General features: G+C 35.2%; 1 protein-coding gene across 1 annotated transcript in view; it reads left to right on the top strand.

The window, feature by feature from the left end:
* Window positions 1-21,803, top strand: part of XPO1 (exportin 1) — a 42,543-nt gene that overhangs the window by 16,460 nt on the left and 4,280 nt on the right. The window contains exons 5-19 of the mRNA XM_007108065.4: window positions 9,650-9,711; window positions 9,940-9,984; window positions 12,041-12,222; window positions 13,219-13,267; window positions 13,347-13,466; window positions 14,659-14,787; window positions 15,668-15,826; window positions 16,785-16,982; window positions 17,273-17,411; window positions 17,616-17,797; window positions 17,879-18,035; window positions 18,140-18,303; window positions 18,882-19,016; window positions 19,349-19,532; window positions 19,855-19,961. Coding sequence (XP_007108127.1) covers window positions 9,650-9,711; window positions 9,940-9,984; window positions 12,041-12,222; window positions 13,219-13,267; window positions 13,347-13,466; window positions 14,659-14,787; window positions 15,668-15,826; window positions 16,785-16,982; window positions 17,273-17,411; window positions 17,616-17,797; window positions 17,879-18,035; window positions 18,140-18,303; window positions 18,882-19,016; window positions 19,349-19,532; window positions 19,855-19,961 — 2,012 coding nt within the window. The remainder of the gene's footprint in view (window positions 1-9,649; window positions 9,712-9,939; window positions 9,985-12,040; window positions 12,223-13,218; window positions 13,268-13,346; window positions 13,467-14,658; window positions 14,788-15,667; window positions 15,827-16,784; window positions 16,983-17,272; window positions 17,412-17,615; window positions 17,798-17,878; window positions 18,036-18,139; window positions 18,304-18,881; window positions 19,017-19,348; window positions 19,533-19,854; window positions 19,962-21,803) is intronic.

Raw genomic sequence — 21,803 nt, 5'->3', positions numbered from 1 at the left:
CCCGTTGCGGAGCACAGGCTCCGGACGCGCAGGCTCAGCGGCCATGGCTCACGGGCCCAGCCGCTCCACGGCATGTGGGATCCTCCCAGACCCGGGCACGAACTCGTGACCCCTGCATTGGCAGGCGGACTCTCAACCACTGCGCCACCAGGGAAGCCCTATTATAGACTTTTTGATGGTGGCTATTGTAGCTGGTGTGAGGTGATACCTCATTGTAGTTTTGATTTTCATTTCTGTAATAATTAGCGATGTTGAGCGTCCTTTCATGTGCCTTTTGGCCATCTGTATGTCTTCTTTGGAGAAAATGTCTTTTTAGATCTTCTGCCCATTTTTTGATTGCGTTGTTTGGGTGTTTGTGGGGGTTTGTTTTTGTTTTTGAGCTGTGTGAGCTGTTTGTATATTTTGGAGGTTAATCCCTTGTCAGTTGCATTATTCGCAAGTATTTTCTCCCATTCTGTAGATTGTCTTTTTGTTTTGTTTATGGTTTCCTTTGCTGTGCAAAAGCTTTGAACTTTAATTAGGTCCCATTTGTTTGTTTTTATTTAAGACTTTTTTTTTTTTTTTTTTTTTGGTACGCGGGCCTCTCACTGTCGTGGCCGTGGCCTCCTGTTGCGGAGCACAGGCTCCGGACGCGCAGGCTCAGTGGCCATGGCTCGCAGGCCCATCCGCTCCGCGGCATGTGGGATCTTCCTGGACTGGGGCACGAACCCGTGTCCCCTGCATCGGCAGGCGGACTCTCAACCACTGTGCCACCAGGGAAGCCCCAAGACAATATTTTTGACTCAAGAAAAAGAATAAATTTTAATATGTAAAGTGGAATAATTTCCAAATGGGGAGTGGTTACTAGTCATTGAAGCAAAGGTACACTAGGACTGTCAATGGTGTTGGTTCTTTCTTGTCTGCAATACACAGCTTTCATTATAACCCCCCTTCCTTTTTTAAAATAATTTTGGTGCTTGGTTTAGAAGATTCAAACCATAAAGAAGTGAGGGGAGGCCTCCTTTGTCTCTCCCTGAAAAAAATCTTTGTTAAAGAATCTACTATTTTAATTTAAACCAAAGGATTATATTTTAATCTGTTAAGGCATATGGCTTAACAGATCATTACATTTCATGAGGTATATACAAACTTGCTGACGTTGAAAGGGGGAGTGGTGAATTTATGAAGAAAAGGTTCAAAGTGATAAAGCCATACTATCTTGATTGTCTTGCATGGTTATTGGGATATGATATAAGAGGTAATGTGTGTAAAGCCCTCTGCATATCTAGGTGCTGACTGTGGATGAACACAATGTGTATGTCGCCAGCCTTTTTCCATGAAAATACTCCCACTTCTCCATTTCATCAAGTAATCATATACTAGTCTCAGGCTACCTTGCGATTTCTGCAGTGGCATCCTAACTGGGCTAACACCCGTTTATGTGTGTCCCTTGTAATATATTCACAACAAAGGATTTAGCATGATATTTTTAAAAACAGAACTAAATCAGGTCACTCGCATGCTTAAAGTCTCTCATTGTACTGAATATCACGTTTAACTTGTTGCCTTTAAGCAATACTGGCTTTTAAAAATTGTTTGCTTTTCTAAGTTTTATTAAGGTATATTTAACATATACAATACACTGTGTGTGTTAAAGTGTACAATTTGATATGTTTTGACTCATGCATATACCTGTGAAAACACCACTGTAATCAAGACCACCTTCTTTGTGATTGCCCTCTCCTTTACCTCCCCAGCCCCCAATCTGCTTTCTGTCACTCACTTGATTAGCTAGGAGTAGAATGGATAGATCATATGGTAGGTGTATGTTTTTAGCTGCCCAACTGTTTTCCAAAATGGTTGTATCACTTTACATTCTCAGTAGCAGTATGCTTCCCATCCTCACCAAAGCTTGGTATGGTCAGTGTTTTTTAATTCTAGCCACTACAGTACATATATAATGGCTTCTCACTGTGACTTCTACTGTTGAGCATCCTTAACATCTCTGTGTGTATGTTTATTTATTTTAAGTTGATAGTGTTACTCCCTGTTGAACAGAGATAGTTGTTTCCTTTGTTGGTCATTTTGAAAAGAAAATTTAAGTGTTTGGGCTCTTTAAGCCCTTGGCTCTTAAGCAAATCCATGAGAAACTCCTTTTTTCCCCTCATAGAATGTAATGTTTGAAATATCAGTCTAATGGCAAATGTGACAGGCACTCCTGTTCGTGTATTTTTGCCAGTTTTATAACATGATGGGATAATAAAGCAAAGATAATATTGATTAAATTTACATTTTATCTAATAAAACAAGGCAGTATTTTTCAAGATGTTCTTTTGCATTTCAGCATCATACATAATTGACAAAGTATTTTCCCACCACTTCAGGTTAAGGTAACAATTTGATCCCCCCAAAGTTTCCTAATTCTGTGGAACTTCCATAAGAGGTCTTTACTTGAGACCTAACAATTCCTAATCCTTACCTTACATCCATGCAGGAGACAGGAACCACCTATAGATTTTATTAAAGGGGTGTAGATTTTATTACGATTGTTCTTTTGTTATAGGAAAAATTGTTGAATTTTTAATAAAAACTTGTTTTGTGATTAAATATACTAATGTTTACCATTTTAAGTGTATCGTTTATTGTAAGTAAATACATAGTATTGTGCAACCATCATTACTATTCATCTCCAGAATTTTTTCATCATCCCAGTTGAAACTACCGATTAAACATTAACTCGCCATTACACTCTCTCCCCAGGCCCTGTTAACCATTATTATGCTTTTTGTCTCTATGAATTTGCCTATATTAGGTAACTTATATGCGTACAATCATACAGTATTTTGTGTCTGGTTTATTTCAGTAGCATATGATCCCAGGGTTCATCCATCTTGCAGTATGTAACAATTTCATTCCTTTTTAAGGCTGATTAATATTCCATTATACGTATATGCCACTTTGTTTATGCATCTGTGGGCTGTTTCGAAATTTTGTCTATTGTAAATAGTGATGCTATGAACTTACTAAAATTTTAATTGCTGTATATATTTTAGAGTTTAGTGTCTGAGGCCGTAAACCCTTTTAAGAGTGATAGATAAAGAATAAAGATGTCCATTCCTCTTAAAACTACTAAACATATAGGCAATAAGTTATAGTCTAATTCTAGCCTACCTATGGGAACCCTAGGTTAAGAACCCCTGCTTTGAGGGTTTTTTAGCTATTCATTTCTTGTTTTGCTGTTTATTCTCATGAGTATTTTATTGAGTGAGGAGTAGGAACATTATTCTGGATTCCTTTGGACAATAAGGTAAAGAGGACAGATAGCTGTATTTTAGTGACTATCTTTCTGATGATCATTGGTGGTGGTTTAAATGGACAGATGTTTGTAATAACAGTATGACGTGGGAAAAGAGCCTTTCTTTCTTGCCAACAGGCATGTGAAAAGATGAAAAATAGAGTTAACCACATGATCCAGCAATTCCACTCCTGGGCATATATCCAGAAAAGATGAAAACTCTAATGCAAAAAGATACATGAAGCCCAGTGATCATAGTAGCAGTATTTACAATAGCCAAGATGTAGAAGCAACCTAAACACCCATCAACAGATGAATGGATAAAGAAGATGTGGAGGGTGGGTGTGGGTGTGTGTATATACACACATGCACACACACACACACACACACACAATGAAATATATCAATCAGCCATAAAAAGAATGAAATAATGCCACTTGCAGCAACGTGGATGGACCTACAGATTATCATACTGAGTGAAGTCAGTCAGAGAAGGACAAGTATCATGATATCACCTGTGGAATCTTTAAAATTGATACAAATGAACATATTTAAAAAACAGAAATACTCAGACATAGATAACAAGTTTATGGTTACCAAAGGGAGAAGGGGGGAGGGAGGGATAAATTGGGAGTATGAGATTAACATACACTACTATATATATAAAATAAACAAGGACCTACTGTATAGCACATATATTGTGCTGTATTGAATATCAATATCTCATAATAAGGTATAATGGAAAGAATCTGAAAAGAATTTGTATATAACCGAATCACTTGCTGTACACCTGAAACTAACACAACATTGTGAAATATTTTAAAATGTGAAAGAAAAAAGTTTCAGTTATACATGGCTTTGATGGAAGGATGTCATTACAGAGTAAACAAATATTTAAAGTGAATTTGATCGGATAGTATTGCACAATGGTTGGGACTGGATTTAACTCAGTTTTGTCTGATTGTAGCTTTACTTTTGTAAGAGTGTATCAAGGCTTTCCATTTTCTGTGTTGTATGAAAGTTAGCCACTATGAAAGCAAGAGATAGGAGTCTGCAACTTGTTTGTGCGGGGGGCTGCTTTGGGTCTTTGTTGCAGTGTGTGGGCTTCTCATTGCGGTGGCTTCTCTTGTTGTGTTGTACGAGCTCTAGGTGCACAGGCTCAGCAGTTGTGGCGCACAGGCTTAGTTGCTCTGTGACATGTGGGATCTTCCTGGACCAGGGATTGAACCCGTATCCCCTGCGTTGGCAGGCGGATTCTCAACCACTGCGCCACCAGGGAAGCCCCAGAGACTGCAACTTTTTAACTCATATTTTAGTTTGTTTAGGAATGCAGTTTTCTCTTAATAGGTAGAATCTTGTATTTGGTTGAAAACTTAATGCGTGACAGTCTATACCACTGAGTAGCTAAGAGGCTCATGAACAACCTTACAATTTAAATTTAGAAAGGGCTTTTGCCTCCATAAGAATATGGCACCATCAGTATGTTGCAGTCAGTAAGTTCTCATTTTAAAGGGTTTTAGTGAATCAAATTCTGTTACGCATTTCTTTTACCCTATCATTAAGTATCTAATATTTGCAAGATGTTCCTGGGGGATAAGATTGTTAATATTGCTGTGTAACTAACTTGCAAGATGATATATAACTTCTAAGTCAGGGTGGGAGTTACTTAAATCTCAGCTTTTTAGCTAGCTAATGTTGATACTATCAACTTACAGGATTGTGTAGGCTATTTCGTGTTGCTTTGTGGGTTTTTTTTGTTTTATTTATTTATTTATTTTAATTTTTTTTTTTTTTTAGTTGCTTTGTTTTTATTTGAAATGGGACTGTCAAATTTTTCTTGACTTTGAGAAAATAGAGTTGGATTATAAAAGATGCATGCATAAACTCTTGGATAAGGAGCATTCATGTGCCATAAACTGCCTTCCAGTGAGTAGTTAGGCATTTTTATACTAGTGTACCTTGTTTTGAAGAAATTATGCGTGACTGGTCCTTTAAAAAAAAAAGTATTCCTTTTCAATAAATAATTCAAAGGTTTACTTTAGTAACTTTGGAGGTGAATTTTTTTGTTCATATTTAGAAGAACAGGATGGGGGGCTATGGATATAAGTATGCTAGATCATTGTAGGAGTCCTCTGAAAAACTTAGTAACCATATAAGAGCATAATTGTGTTTGTCAGAGGCATACAAACTATGTATGAGAACTCTGCAGTGAAATGTTCTTCAGTTTGTTTTTTTAATATATATATATTTCAAGTTTTCCTTATTCCCAAGGAAGAGCTTAGAAGGCTGCTGGAAGGAGTAGCCTAGTCTCTTCACATACACTTTCTGAATAATTGGAAACAGATAATTTCTGATGAGTATGGTTTTTATTGGATATGGAATCTTGTAAAGGTAGTTCTTATTTTAAGAAATTTGTTTTACATAAATGTCACTTTTGTAACTGGCAGACTAATTCTTTTGGCACAAAGAATAAATAGACACTGGGATTTTGAAGTATTTTCTGTTAAATCTCAGAAGCTGAGCTTTCTCTGCTACTTGTAAACATTTGACTTTTCTTCCTTGATAGGTGTGATACCTTTTTTTTTTTTTTTTTTTTTTTTTTGGCCGTGCTGCGTGACTTGTGGAATCTTAGTTCCCCGACCAGGGATTGAACCCAGGCCATGCAGTGAGAGCCTGGAATCCTAACCACTAGGCCACCAGGGAACTCCCACCATTTCTTTTTTAAAAACTTTTCTTTTCTTAGAAGGAAAAGGTATATATTGGTTCAGTTCACAATTGTAAAATTGTTCTTTGGTACGCGGGCCTCTCACTGCCGCCGCCTCTCCTGTTGCGGAGCACAGGCTCCGGACGCGCAGGCTCAGCGGCCATGGCTCACGGGCCCAGCTGCTCCACGGCATGTGGGATCCTCCCGGACCGGGGCATGAACCCGTGTCCCCTGCATCGGCAGGCAGACCCCCAACCACTGCACCACCAGGGAAGCCCGTAAATTGTTCTTAATTGAACTGCTTTTGTTTTTTTAATTCCGGGTAAACCATGGGAAGGAATTTGGGGGAAGGAGTTATGGTACTTAATCAGATAAGCTACATAGCAGTAGGAGATTCTAAACAGACACTTGTGTGCAGCAGTACTTGATCAAAAAGGTGTTGTTAACGTATAGTTTGAATGCTTTGGATGGATGGAAGTACTTGATCATTATAGAGTGACGTTAAATTAAGAGACTTTAAAGTCTTTTTAAAGTCTCAGAGACTTTATTGTCTTTGAGATCCTTGTAGTTTTGTTTTTTTTTTTTAACTACTTATTTCACATTTTTCCTGCTTCCACCTTTTACTCTTTGCTCCATCTACAGGTGAATTTCAGAAGCCTCTAAAAAAAGGGAGAGAAGGTATTTAATTGATTTAATTGATAACAGAAGAGTGAAGGATCAGTTTGATCCTGTTTTCTTATTCTCCGAGGCTGAGAAAAGCCTCAAAACTCATACATATTTCAACCAGAGGCAGGAATTGTAGTTCTACTCTTGTTCCTTATGACAGATTTAGAAGAAAATTACTGAATCTCTTTATTATTTGGTATTGTCAGTCATTTAATCGAGAGTAGGCTGTATTTTTGGTTTTATTTAAACCATGTTTTTGCCTGTATTAGAGGTTTCAGAGGGGTGCTTTTTTATTTGTTTATAATGGTTCTTTTCCTTGATTTTTTTTTTTGAATTTTATTCTATTTTTTATACAGCAGGCTCTTTCTTACTAGTTATCTGTTTTATACATATTAGTGTATATATGTCAATCCCAATCTCCCAATTCATCCCACCCCCGGCCACTTTCCCCCCTTGGTTCCTTAACTTTTTAGGGGCTTTAATGACAGTAATTCATCTGTAAAGAACAGGAGGGTCAACAATATCAGAATTGTTTTGATTTGATCTAGTGGATATTAAGGACATGAGATTGTTGTGTGGGTTAACCTAACTAAATGGTATGATTTAGCACTCATTTTAAAATAAAACTTGTTGCCCTAGTCAGTTTGTTTGTTTTAATCACCTTATTGAATCTAGGTCTGATTTTATTTTGTGTCCACAAAGCCTCTTGTTTTTTTAAAAAATAATTTTAGACAATAGAAACATTGACCCAAAAAGTACAGGATGTACTTACACCTCTTAGTTTATCCTTTTAACAACTTAGACAACCATAATAAAATTATCACAACCAAACATTTAACATTGGTTCAGTACTATTAACTGAATTATGGACCTTAATTCAAGTTTCACAAGTTTTCTCTCTTGTCCTTTTCCTAGTCTACAATTTATTTAGTTGTGTCTCTAGTCTCCTTAATCTGTGACAGTTCTTAATTTCTGCTTGATATGTCTTTGACACTGATGAGTTCTGGTCAGTTATTTTGTAGTGTATTTGAATTTAGGTTTGTCTGTTGTTTTCTCATGATTAGACTGGGGTTCAATATTTTGGGGCAAGAATATCACACAGGTGATGTGTCCTCAGTCCACCAAACCGGGGGTACATGATGTCAATATGTTTAATTATTCATTTATTATTAACCTTTATCAGTTATGTTGATGCCCACTAGTTTTCTATTTACAGGATTACTGTTTTCCACTTTGAAAGTGAAAAATATCTTGCAAAGATAATTTGACAGTATGCAGATAATGCATTTCTCCTGAAAGTGTTATCCGTTTGTTTTAGCATTCATTTATTGGTGGATCTTGTGTGCAACAATTAGTACTGTGGTCTTTGCCTAATGTAGAAATTTTTTAAATGTCAATAACATAGTTTTCAGTAGATTGTGTTTGTATATAACAGTTAAGTTTTTGGTACATGGCAGGCAGGTTTTTTAAATGATTCTTATATTGTGAACATTTTTAATACTTAACATTACATTTTCAGTTGATAAATAACCCTTACTTTGTGGCTTTATTGTACTTATGAAATTTTTCTGCAATTAGGAAATTATTTATTAATGTTTTTTGAAGGTTGTTATAACTCATGAAGATTACTATATATTAAGGTAGTTTTACAATCAAATAGGCACTTTGTTGCCTTCAAGTTGACTAAATTTCTGGCTAACTACTTATGGGTAAATTTCTTAGCATATTCCTTCTCAGTGGATATTGAGTCAATGTTGTAGATTTGTTAGATGAAACTTGGTACACACAGTTTAACAAAACCTTTATCTGTATTTTTGAAGTTCAGATAGCTTTGAAAATTCGAAAATTTTCAGAAGTCATTTGGTGGCAAAACCTAAATTATTAAACAGATGTGAGAGTAGTCTTTATTCTTTGTAGTGGGAAATAATAATTTGTTGGATTAGGTAATCTGTTTCAGACCCTTTGGGTATGTTAATGTAAGTGTACCACATTACTTTAAATTTTGAGGGGAGCTGTAGTAGATGCCAAGTAAGTTCTGAATGATGCAATGTAAAATCAAAGTCATGAAGTCAACTGTTGAAAGAATAAAAGACATGAAGTTTTAACTGTTAAGAACAGACTATACTATTAAGGTACCCTTAAGTAAAGAATACTACAAATAAAAACTTCCTTAACTCTATTTTTTTCTACATTGTAGGACAAACAAGTTAAAATTACTTACAGGATTAGCTTAATGCTATAATTAAAATAAATCTGAAAAGGATTAACATCTGACCTTGATTTATAAATATTTTACATAAACTTATTTATAGTGCTCGCAAAGTTATGTCTTCAAGGTTTTTGTAGTTTGTTTCTGTTTTTATTTTTGGCTGTGTTGGGTCTTCGTTTCTGTGCGAGGGCTTTCTCTAGTTGCAGCAAGCGGGGGCCACTCTTCATCGCGGTGCGTGGGCTTCTCACTATCGCGGCCTCTCTTGTTGCGGAGCATAGGCTCCAGACGCGCAGGCTCAGTAGTTGTGGCTCATGGGCCTAGTTGCTCTGCGGCATGTGGGATCTTCCCAGACCAGAACCCGTGTCCCCTGCATTGGCAGGCAGACTCCCAACCACTGCGCCACCAGGGAAGCCCAAGGTTTTTGTAGTTTTAACCCACAAAAATAACGTGTTTATTTAAAAGAACAATACCTTAGTCCTTTATGGGGTTTTTTGTTTTGTTTAGTTTTTGATTTAAAAATCACAGTTTGGTATACTTGACTGTCTAACATTAAAGAATATCTTAGAATACTGTAGTTCGTAATTGTTAAACCAATATTTTGTGAAGTTTAACAAAAACTAAAAATTTAAAGGAGTAGTACACTAAACTAATTGGCATTTTTCAAAAATGCCATAATTGGTGATGGGATTCCGGTGTATCATCTGACTTTACTCTGCCCTCCCCCACCCCCAGCTTTTTTGGTTCCTGAAGATTTATTAGCATTCTATGAAAGTGTTGAATAATTTTTTTTTAATAGGGATAAAAAAATATGTTGTTGGCCTCATTATCAAGACGTCATCTGACCCAACTTGTGTAGAGGTAAGAGCTTTTTTGCAGATTATTGTGAGAGTATAAAATCATTTAAATATTGGGTCTTCAACTTAAACCCGCTTCTGTCACAGACATACAGACACATATATGCACAATCATTTACAATAGATCTGCAGTCTTTTTTTTTTTCTCTCTGGGGGGTGTGGGTTGCCTACATTTGTTATTTATGTATCTATTTTAAGTCCTCGTTTAATCTAAACTTTTTTCTTTTCTTAGAAGGAAAAGGTATATATCGGGAAATTAAATATGATTCTTGTTCAGGTAAGTTTTTAGTTGACACACTGTTTCCCTGAGAAGGATTAGGTGCTTCAGTTCAGGCTGAGTGGTTGAACAAAATAGTCTTAACCTACTTTTATCGAATAACTAAACTAACATCTTGCAGAGTAGTGATAGTAATCTTCACAGTAATTACAATAGTTAGCCTGCTGTCTAGCATTTAAAATTGTTAATATGCTGTGGTGGGAAACATCAAGTACGGTACCGTAAAACCTTCACTTCTTTGGCTCCAATATGGATTGAACTCATTAAAAAATTTCTCATCTAATGCAAATGAAAACTACAATGAGGTATCACCTCACACTGGTCAGAATGGCCATTATCAAAAAATCTAGAAGCAATAAATGGTAGAAAGGGTGTGGTGAAAAGGGAACCCTCCTGCACTGTTGGTGGGAATGTAAATTGTTACAACCACTATAGAAAACAGTATGGAGGTTCCTTAAAAAACTAAAAATAGAACTACCATATGACCCAGTAGTCCCACTACCGGGCATATACCCTGCAAAAACATAATTCAAAGAGACATGTACCACAATGTTCACTGCAGCACTATTTACAATAACCAGGACATGGAACCAACCTAAATGTCCATCAACATGAGTGGATAAAGAAGATATGGCACATATATACAATGGAATATTAGTCAGCCATAAAAAGAAACGAAATTCAGTTATTTGCAGTGAAGTGGCTGGACCTAGAGTCTGTCATACTTAAGTCAGAAAGAGAAAGACAAATACCGTATGCTAATGAATATATGTGGAATCTTAAAAAAAAATGGTACTGATGAACCTAGTTGCAGGGCAGGAATAAAGATGTAGACATAGAGAATGGACTTGACACAGGGTGGGAGGGGGAAGCTGGGGCAAAGTGAGAGTAACATCGACATATATACACTACTGAATGTAAAATAGTTAGCTAGTGGGAAGCAGCAGCATAGCATAGGGAGACCAGCTCGGTGCTTTGCAATGACCTAGAGGGGTGGAATGGAGAGGCTCAAGAGGGGATATGGGGACATATGTATACATATGGCCGATTCACTTTGCTATACAACAGAAACTAACACAGTATTGTGAAGCAATTATACTCCAATAAAGATCTATTAAAATAAAAAAAACTTTCTCATCTGTCTCATACTGTGCATGTGTCCTTTCCATGTCCACTATCAGGCTTATTAATTCATTGAAAAAATTGCCTTTGAATTCAAGCATCCCTTTAATTGATCTCTATACTTAGCCTGTTTTTTAATCTTTCTATATGTGTAACTTCAGAAATTTTAAGTTTACCTACGTTTTATATGTCCCAAAAATTTCTCGAGAACATTAATTAATATGAGGGAAAAAACTTTTAAATTTAATAAGTTATAGAAACATTGGGTTTTCCTAAACACTTGGATTTTCAGTAAGTTAAACTGGCTTTTATTGAGGACTTTTTGTTAGCGTATCTCTGAATGGGAAGAGGGAGGAGTCCAAAGAGGTTAAGTTACTTACATCTTACTTAACCGGTGCTATTACAGAATATTTTTGGGAAATCCCTAGCATACAGAATCAATAGTACAGACCTTAAAATTGAATACAGTTCATTAGGCTTTTGGTCAAAGATGATTCTGTCCCCAAATGTAATGCTTCTTTTCTTCCAAATTTTTATCTCCAAACCCTACCTATATTTCAAGGCCCAGATTCCAGCCAAAGAAAATATCTTTCCCTGCCCATCACCTTTTTATCATTTAGAATTAGATCTTATAGTCTCTTAGGATAATTTGCACATATTTGGCAAATCGATATGCATACACATTAGAGCTAGATTAGACGAATCAGGATAATTGAGAAGGAGGAACAGGGCATTTGAGACACAGAATTTTGTGTTGTAGTTTCTACTCAGTACATTCTATAGAGAGCAGCACATTTCCTGTCTTAATAAAGGGGAAGAAGATGAAAGGTGGTTGATATTTGCTCCTGCTTTTGGTATCACACAATTTCTATGAAGTTTGTGTTCTTTACCATTGACAAGTGAAATGAAATTAACATTTCCTATCTTATTTTAGATACTGAAACAAGAATGGCCAAAGCATTGGCCCACTTTTATCAGTGACATTGTTGGAGCAAGTAGGACCAGTGAAAGTCTCTGTCAGAATAATATGGTGATTCTGAAACTCTTGAGTGAAGAAGTATTTGATTTCTCTAGTGGACAGATAACCCAAGTGAAAGCTAAGCATTTAAAAGACAGGCAAGTAATTGTTTTGGAATTTTTAAGTAATTTCTCTAGCAATTTCAAGGAATTTGGAGGTAGATTGTAAATTTTTAAGGAACTATGATTATTAAAAGTTAATACACTTAATTCTTTTTGACTACAAATTTAAATAGTGCTAAAGTGGCCTAATATGCTAAATATGGAGGCTTGAAAAATATGTATGACGTTATAGCAAAATTAACTTCATGCATGTCATGTGAAAGGAATATAGGTTAAGAATTCCCAAAAAACTCTTTGGAATCTGTTTTATATGATGTCTAGTTAATCATAGGTCCAAGGATATGACTTGTGTCCAAATGTCTACTTTATTCCTACATTTTATCAGTTTCCCTATAGTTAACACCAGGAACATGCCAGATTTTATTTTCTTCAACATAGTAATAAAAATGTGTTCAGTCATTAGGGAACAGAAATGTTTTACCTTTATATATTCAGAGTAGCTTCAGAATTTAGGATTTTTTCTCTGGTTTGGTATATAAGCACATTTTAGGTTGGGGGATATATCGAACACCACTTCTCTCATTTTGGAGAGTTCTGTTTTGACTGTCTTGATGTAAAAGACTAGATTGAGGGACTTCCTTGGCCGTCCAGTGGTTAAGACACCACGCTTCCACTGCAGGGGGCATGGATATGATACCTGGTTGGTGAACTAAGATCCCACATGCCATGTGGTGTGGCCGAATTTTTAAAAATACATAAAAGATGAGATTGATTGAAATTATTCAGATAGAGTAAGGATGACATGAAAACCAAACCTTCAAGAAATGAAATTAAGTGCTATTTATACGTGGGTTTTAAGAGATATTTACATTTAGTTTTAATAGCTTTGTAACTCGATGAAGTTATTGATAATCTGTGTTTATAAATAGAAGTAACTCAAGTTTTCAGTGGCTGCTGAAATGTTAGTATGTAAATAATTACAGTATTCATTTCTATGTGTGTTCTAAACCGATCAATTTGGTTTTTTTTTAGCATGTGCAATGAATTCTCACAAATTTTTCAGCTTTGTCAGTTTGTGATGGTAAGTGCTTTTAATTTCATTTTTTAAAATAATTGATTATATAGGAAGGTGATAATTTACAATCATGTTTTTGTTGTAGGAAAATTCCCAAAATGCTCCACTTGTACATGCAACTTTGGAAACGTTGCTCAGATTTCTTAACTGGATTCCACTTGGATATATTTTTGAGACCAAGTTAATCAGCACATTAATTTATAAGGTATAGTGAATACACTTCAGTTATATTTATCACTGGATAGTGGTGTGTATTTTCTTAATTTGTAATGCTCTTTTGAATATTAAATCATTCCACATTCACAGCCATAATCATCCTTGTTTCTGAGATGAGGAAATTGCTCAGAAGAAGTTTTCTGTAGTTTCAGCTACTAATTTTTAAAAACCGTGTCAGAATTTTATGATTCTGCCACTCATACCAGGCAATCTCCCAAATTCTATGTGAACAACTAATAATGAATTTGGTTTCCTTTTAGTTGCAATAGCATGTAATACCTATGTAAAGTCTTATAATTGTTCATCCAGAGATAGTTACCACTTGGTTGTATTTCCAGATGTTTTCTAATCAGATATAATGAGTAAATTATGTATTTAATCAAGACCTTATAAAAGTAGACTATTATAACTTACGTTTGGGGCTTTGTAGTTGAGGGCTTGATATGGTCATATTCTAATCTGAATTTACTATGTTAGAGCCACCATTTTATCCATAGACAGTTTATTTTAAATTGTTTGCCATTGTCAACAGTAGTGCAGGAAATATTGGACATTTATGCACTTGTCCAAATATTTACTTGGTATAAATTCTAATACGTGTAAGTATTGGATCAATAGCAATGTCCATTTTTAAGGCTTCTGATGCTTACCAAATTGCCAGCCCCTAATGGGAGGCTATTTTTATATCTTCTCAACAGTTAAATATGAAAGAGCCAGTTTTTCCACACCTTATTAATCCTAGGTATATTGCCCATCTCTTAAAATCCTAAACAATTATCTTTTTAGATTATACAGAAAACATGATGTCTTTAAAAGTCATGTAATAGATCGTGGGGAGAGTTTCTAAGCAACTTTGTGTTTTCCAGGTGTCTGAGGACACATCAAAAGAAAGCACAGTATGCTCCTAATGCATTTACTGTCTATTGGATGGATAACGAAATTTCCTTTAAAATATATGTGCCAAAAAACCCTATCACCACCTATTTGCCTGATATTTTTTCTCTGTGTTCCTGATTTTTAAATCCTTTATTATTTTTTAAATATTAAATATTTAAAATATTAATATTTAAAATATTTTTTAAAATATTTTTTAATTGTTAATTTTAAGTAAAGTGCTTCAGGCCATTTAATTTTATGCTTCCTTCCCCCCCACCCCACCCCCTCTTTTAAAATTAAAATAGTTCCTGAATGTTCCAATGTTTCGAAACGTCTCTCTGAAGTGCCTCACTGAGATCGCTGGTGTGAGTGTAAGCCAGTACGAGGAACAATTTGTAACGCTATTTACGCTGACAATGATGCAGCTAAAACAGGTAATACAACACTCTTAAAAACTGACTAAACAGTTTTAGTGCCTTAGAAAAAGTTGGGTTTGAGTTGAACCATTTCAGCACAGCTTACCATAAATAGATCAGCTGTAATGTGATTGTATATTTATAAAATGAAGGGTAAGCTAGAAATTTTTATGAACATTTTGAAAATTCCTTGAAGTAAATGTTCTGGGAGTGTCATGGTAATTTATTTCTACAGAATTTAGAGGCTTGGTAACCTGGGGTTTAATAGCAGTTCTGCCTTTGACCTTTCATCTCTTAAATGAAGGGATTAGCCAAGTGTTAGTCTGACTAGGTGTATATGAAATTATCTAGAAGGTTAATCATAAAACTACATTACTAAATATGTTCGTGATCTGAATCAACTATTTTTACATTTTTAATAACACTAGGTGGGGAAACTCTGATGTAGGGAATATTTCAAAGCATAATCTTTGAGGAAATTTTACTACTTGCAACTTTAAAAAAAATCAAAAGCTAGGACATAAAGTTACAAAAATGGATATAATAGACCAAGGCATTCTAGGGAAGAATAAGCTGTTTAACTCCATATGGTTTTTTTGTTGTTTTTTTATTAAAAAATTTATTTATTTGGTTGCACCTGGTCTTAGTTGTGACAGGCGGGCTCCTTAGTTGTGGTATGTGAACTCTTTATTGTGGCATACATGTCTAGTTCCCTGACCAGGGATCGAACCTGGGCCCCCTGCATTGGGAACTTGGAGTCTTATCCACTGCGCCACCAGGGAAATCCCACTCCGTGTATTTTATAATTAGTAAAAGGGTGGTGGAAATTTAGAACTTAAATGTAGTATCTTTGTTGTTTTTAAAATGAAGGGCTTATGATCCATATTTAAACTTGCAGATGCTTCCTTTAAATACCAATATTCGACTTGCATACTCAAATGGAAAGGATGATGAACAGAACTTTATTCAAAATCTCAGTTTGTTTCTCTGCACCTTTCTTAAAGAACATGGTCAACTTATAGAAAAAAGATTAAATCTCAGGGAAACACTCATGGAGGTAGGCTTTGTGGAGCCTTTGGCTTCTGAGATTAATAATAAAAACTTAAAGTACGTCTTTGTTTTAAAAATTCCTATACCTTTTAACATATCTTCTTACCTGTTACTTGTCTGTGCAATATAAATATATGTTGTCAATTCTGAATTATAGTTGTTAAAAGCCAAGTGTCACAATTTTTGTGTTCTACTCAATACCAGATCAATAATTTATAATGAAAATTAAATTCCTAAAGCATGTGCAGATTTGTCATTTCTAAGATGAAAAGTCTAAAGACCTTATTTTAAAATTGAGATGTAATTCACATAACATAAAACTATCCATTGTAAATTGTTTGATTCAGTGGCATTTAGTACATTCACAGTGTTGTCAACCATTACCTATTCCAGAACATTTTCATCACCCACAAAGGATGATGTACCCATTGAAACAGTCACTCCCTCAATCTGTTCTACCATCCAGTCCCTGGCAACCAGTAATTTGCTTTACATCTCAATGGATTTAACTATTCTGAACCTTTCATATAAATGGAATCATAACATACTGATTTTTGTCATTGGTTTCTTTCAGTTAGCATGTTACCATGTTACAGCATGTATCAGTACTTAACCCCTTTCATGGCTGAATAATACTCCTTTGTATGGATATACATCGAGTTTTGTGTCTGTTCATCTGTTGAACATTTGGATTATTTCTACCTTTTTGCTATTACCAAATGTCTTTTAATGTCCATACCTTTTTACAATCACATAAGTTTCTTGACACGTCCTAGGACGTGTTAGAAGAAAGCACAGTTGTTCCTAGAGAATTTCTGTTGTCTATTTGCTGAATAATGAAATGTCAGAGTTGTACAGAATGCAACATGAGTTTTTATTTCCCATTAACATAGCAAATGGAAAGCAGTTTGAGGTTGGTTAGTAACATCTAAGGATTGTTTTAATAGTTTTGGTCTCCTGTGTAGGCCCTTCATTATATGTTGTTGGTATCCGAAGTAGAGGAAACTGAAATCTTTAAGATTTGTCTTGAGTACTGGAATCACCTGGCAGCTGAACTCTATAGAGAGAGCCCATTCTCAACATCTGCCTCTCCGTTGCTATCTGGAAGTCAACATTTTGATGTTCCTCCCAGGAGGCAGCTGTATTTGCCTGTGTTGTCCAAGGTAACAATAGTGGGTGGTTGAATGTGCTTCCTGTGATTTGGGGGACCAAATGCAAATACTGGCTTTTATTTTTTGGCTAAATCTGTCCAATCACCACCTGTGAGTTTCTTAGGAATGCAAATGAGATGCAAGAAAGTTAACAATTGATTTTTATCCATGTTATTTATTCTTTTATATTGTGGGAATAATTTTGTTTGGTATGTTGGTGTTAAGTGGGAGTGGGGGTTACATTTGATGTGACTGATTTCAAAGATCTAACAGATTTGTTTCTCTTGTTTATTGTTGAATAGGTCCGTTTACTGATGGTTAGTCGAATGGCTAAACCAGAGGAAGTATTAGTTGTAGAAAATGATCAGGGAGAAGTTGTAAGAGAATTCATGAAGGATACAGATTCCATAAATTTGTATAAGAATATGAGAGAAACATTAGGTAAGTTAATAAATACTGTTAATTTAATCTTTATCTTTGTAATTCAGTTTGGGGTGGAAATACTTTTTTAGGAAATATGGCATGCTTAGGTTCTCAATCTGTTAATAGCCATCCTTATTAATGTGCTATTAGTCTTAGTAAAAATCTTTTTGCTCATTAAGTTTTGCATTTTGAAACATTTGGAATTTTTTTCCTTCCTTGTAGTTTATCTTACTCATCTGGATTATGTAGATACAGAAAGAATAATGACTGAGAAGCTTCACAATCAAGTGAATGGTACGGAGTGGTCATGGAAAAATTTGAATACGTTGTGTTGGGCGATAGGCTCCATTAGTGGAGCAATGCATGAAGAGGATGAAAAACGATTTCTTGTTACTGTTATAAAGGTATGTAAGAGATAGGTATGAACTGGAACTTTAGCTAAGTGTATTTTATTACAAATGACTGAAATTTGTCTTATTTTACAGGATCTACTAGGATTATGTGAGCAGAAAAGAGGCAAAGATAATAAAGCTATTATTGCATCAAATATCATGTACATAGTAGGTCAATATCCACGATTTTTAAGAGCTCACTGGAAATTCTTGAAGACTGTAGTTAACAAGCTCTTTGAATTCATGCATGGTAAATCCTGTTTGCTTAATACATTTTATTTAGTTACTTTTGCTGAATAAAAAATGGAAAATTTTTCTTGAAAATTTTTTTGATAATTGTTTTTGTTTTGTTAGAGACCCATGATGGAGTCCAGGACATGGCTTGTGATACTTTCATTAAAATAGCTCAAAAGTGCCGCAGGCATTTTGTTCAGGTTCAGGTTGGAGAAGTAATGCCATTTATTGATGAGATTTTGAACAACATTAACACTATAATTTGTGATCTTCAGCCTCAACAGGTATGTGAATCAGCAAGCATATTTTTCTTAGAAAGTAACTGCTGTCTTAATGAGAATTTATTAATGGGAATAGAAAGAAAGCCACTCTTGAATTCAATTCAAGTGTTTCTGTGGTTAGTTTTTTTTTTTTTTTTTTTTTTTTTTATTTATTTTTGCTGTGTCGAGTCTTCGTTTCTGTGCGAGGGCTTTCTCTAGTTGTGGCAAGTGGGGACCACTCTTCATCGCGGTGCGCGGGCCTCTCACTATCGCGGCCTCTCTTGTTGCGGAGTGCAGGCTCAGTAGTTGTGGCTCACGGGCTTAGTTGCTCCGCGGCATGTGTGATCTTCCCAGACCAGGGCTCGAACCCACGTCCCCTGCATTAGCAGGCAGATTCTCAACCACTGCGCCACCAGGGAAGCCCTGTGGTTAGGTTTTTAAAGTGAGGCAGAAATTCAAAAGTTTGTTAGGCTGTTTTCCTACTTAATATAAATTATTTCTGACACTTTAACAAAATTAGTTTAAGTGTATTATGTGGATTGTTTGTGTGTGGTTTACCTTATTATGATGCATGCAAGTAAAATGTCTGCCTTTTAACATAGGTCCATACATTTTATGAAGCTGTGGGGTACATGATTGGTGCACAAACAGACCAAACAGTACAAGAACATTTGATAGAAAAATATATGCTACTTCCTAATCAGGTTTGGGATAGCATAATCCAGCAAGCAACCAAAGTAAGTTTTATTACTTTTTGTAAAAGTGCTAATGGAAATTGAGAAAATTATATTTACAGAAGTAGTAAATTTAGTACCTTTGACATGTATATCTGATCCATAAGTGCTTTTATGTGTACTTTTGCACATTGAAAAAATTGTAATATTTTATTCTGTTTTGATGGAAAATTGGGAATATTTTGCTCTATTTTTAGTAATGAAGACTTTTGCATTAGTTTCACCATTTAACATTATAAATGTGATGGTGCTTTGGAGTAATGTGGGTAAGGTTTTTTGCTTTAGCTAGAAGAATAATTCTCATGTTAAATGGAGTTGTTTTTTGTCCTTCGCAGAATGTGGATATACTTAAAGATCCTGAAACAGTCAAGCAACTTGGTAGCATATTGAAAACAAACGTGAGAGCCTGCAAAGCGGTTGGACACCCGTTTGTGATTCAGCTTGGGAGAATTTATTTAGATATGCTTAATGTATACAAGTGCCTCAGTGAAAATATTTCTGCAGCTATTCAAGCTAATGGTAAGCGATTCTGAATTCTTATGGAATGATGTATTAATAAGTCAGTTCTGCATTCACTGCCTTGGCATAAGCATTCAGCACTTCTCACAGATTTAAATTAATCCGTCCCATGTTTCAGGCAATCCTAGACAATTTTTTTAACCACTCACAGGCCCCTTTCCCCTATAAAATTAATCTTAGTTTATTTTCCCAGGAAATTCATCTGTGTACTCTTGTCTTTTAAGTTTTCTAATGGTAAATGAGAACTAATAGTATGTGAAGTACATGTAACTGCCAGTGTAGAATTTTAGTTAAGTGGATTCCACTTGATTGTATTTTTTAGGTGAGATGGTTACAAAGCAACCATTGATTAGAAGTATGCGAACAGTAAAAAGGGAAACTTTAAAGTTAATATCTGGTTGGGTGAGCCGGTCCAATGATCCACAGATGGTAAGTGATATGTGCTTTTCGTTTTTAAAGTTGATGCTGCATTCTCTGGAATGTGCATATATTCTGTATGCGTTTAGCTATTTTAAAGGTAATTTAGATGTTTACATCTAGCATTATTTTATAACATTCTATTTAGTGGAGTCCTTGAGTACATTAAAATAATAAGATATATACCATCTTCGAAAGAAATTGCTGTTAGTGGTGGGGGGTTGGTGATGTAACAAGATAGCTGAGATGATTGGGTCGTTTTTATTTTTCCATGGATAGAGTTCAGATGAAATTTTTGTTTTCCTCATGGCTTTAAGAGCAATTTGCAAAGCTGTCATTAGTTTGCCTCTTCAGTGGTGGGGGGAGTAAGCACTTTCCTAGTTGAAGGTTTAAAAGTCTCTTTTGCTCTCTTATTCCTGTTAGTCTTAAATGGTTTTCAGGAACTAAACCAGCTCCATATGCCTCAACTTGGGGAAAATGAGATTTATGTTTAGTTATTTGTATACCTTTAATATTCTTGATCCTGGGAACATTACCAAAAATCCTATCCTGTTTATCACTATTGTGTGGAAGTAGCACTGACAACTGTGCAACTTACTTTCAGAATTTTGAACTTTCAATATTGTTCCTATTGATATGGAAATTTTTTTCAGGAAATTCTCAAGGTATCAAGCTTAAATACCAAAAGGTTTTAAACATGTATTATGTATGAGATCAGAACTGTATTTAAAATTGGAAAGTAAAAAGTAGGATGAATTGAAGGAATTGAGAAGTTCATAATTTACAACAACTTAGGCAGTAATTTCAGGAGTATCAGTGGTAATAAGAAAGGGTCTCATTATGTTTTACAACTAAGGTTTATGTTGAGGTTTGGGGCTGTGAATTCAAAGATAGTCAAACACTTCAGATCCAGTATGTAGGAAAATAAATTATTTCAGTGTTAAGAGTAGAAATGTGAGGGTGGGGGAGGAAAGAAATGAGTCATGGATATGAAATGTATAATGTGGGGAATATAGTCAATAACTCATAACTTTTTATGGTGACAGATCGTAACTAGACTTAATGTGGTGATCATTTTGAAATGTATAAAAATACCAAATCAGTCACTATGCTGTGTAACAGTAACATCGTGTTGTAGATCAACAAACATACAACGAACTCAGAAAAAGATACCAGATTTGTGTTTACCAGAGGTGGGGGAATGAGGGGAGGGGAAATTGGATGAAGGCAGTCAAAAGATATAACGTTCAGTTTTAACATAAGTACTAAGGATGTAATGTACAGACATGATAAATACAATTAACACTGCTGTATGTTATATAAGAAAGTTTGTTAAGAGTAAATCCTAAACGTTTTCATCACAAAGTTGTTTTTTCTATTTGTATCTATATGATGATGTTCACTAAACTTATTTTATAATCATTTCATGTATGTAAGTAAACAGCGCTATACATTAATCATGTCTCAATAAAACTTGAAGGAAGCAAAAGAAGTGAGAATGAGTTCTAGTTAAGGGAAACCAAGTAGGTAAAAGGAAAAATAATTTTGTGCTTATCCTTCAAATCTCAACTAGACTTGTTTTGTATGGTGGGACGCTACTAACTAGTAATCTTCAGTTAAATGAAACATGGTTATATTTATTGTGCACATCTTAATGGAGAACCTATTAAAAGCATAGAAGTTATGCCTTACTAAGACTGTATATTTATTGAGAATCTTGGAAACCCTCACACACAGTCTTTCTGGCATAGTCCAGTTCCTTTTTTTCTTTTTTTTTTTCTTTTTTTTTTTTTTTGTGGTATGCGGGCCTTCCTCTGCCGTGGCCTCTCCCGTTGCGGAGCACAGGCTCCGGAC

This window comes from Physeter macrocephalus, chromosome 12, assembly GCF_002837175.3.
Source record: "Physeter macrocephalus isolate SW-GA chromosome 12, ASM283717v5, whole genome shotgun sequence".
Classification (NCBI taxonomy): domain Eukaryota; kingdom Metazoa; phylum Chordata; class Mammalia; order Artiodactyla; family Physeteridae; genus Physeter; species Physeter macrocephalus.
Note: the sequence above shows the minus strand (reverse complement) of the source record. Positions and strands in the feature narration are given on the sequence as shown.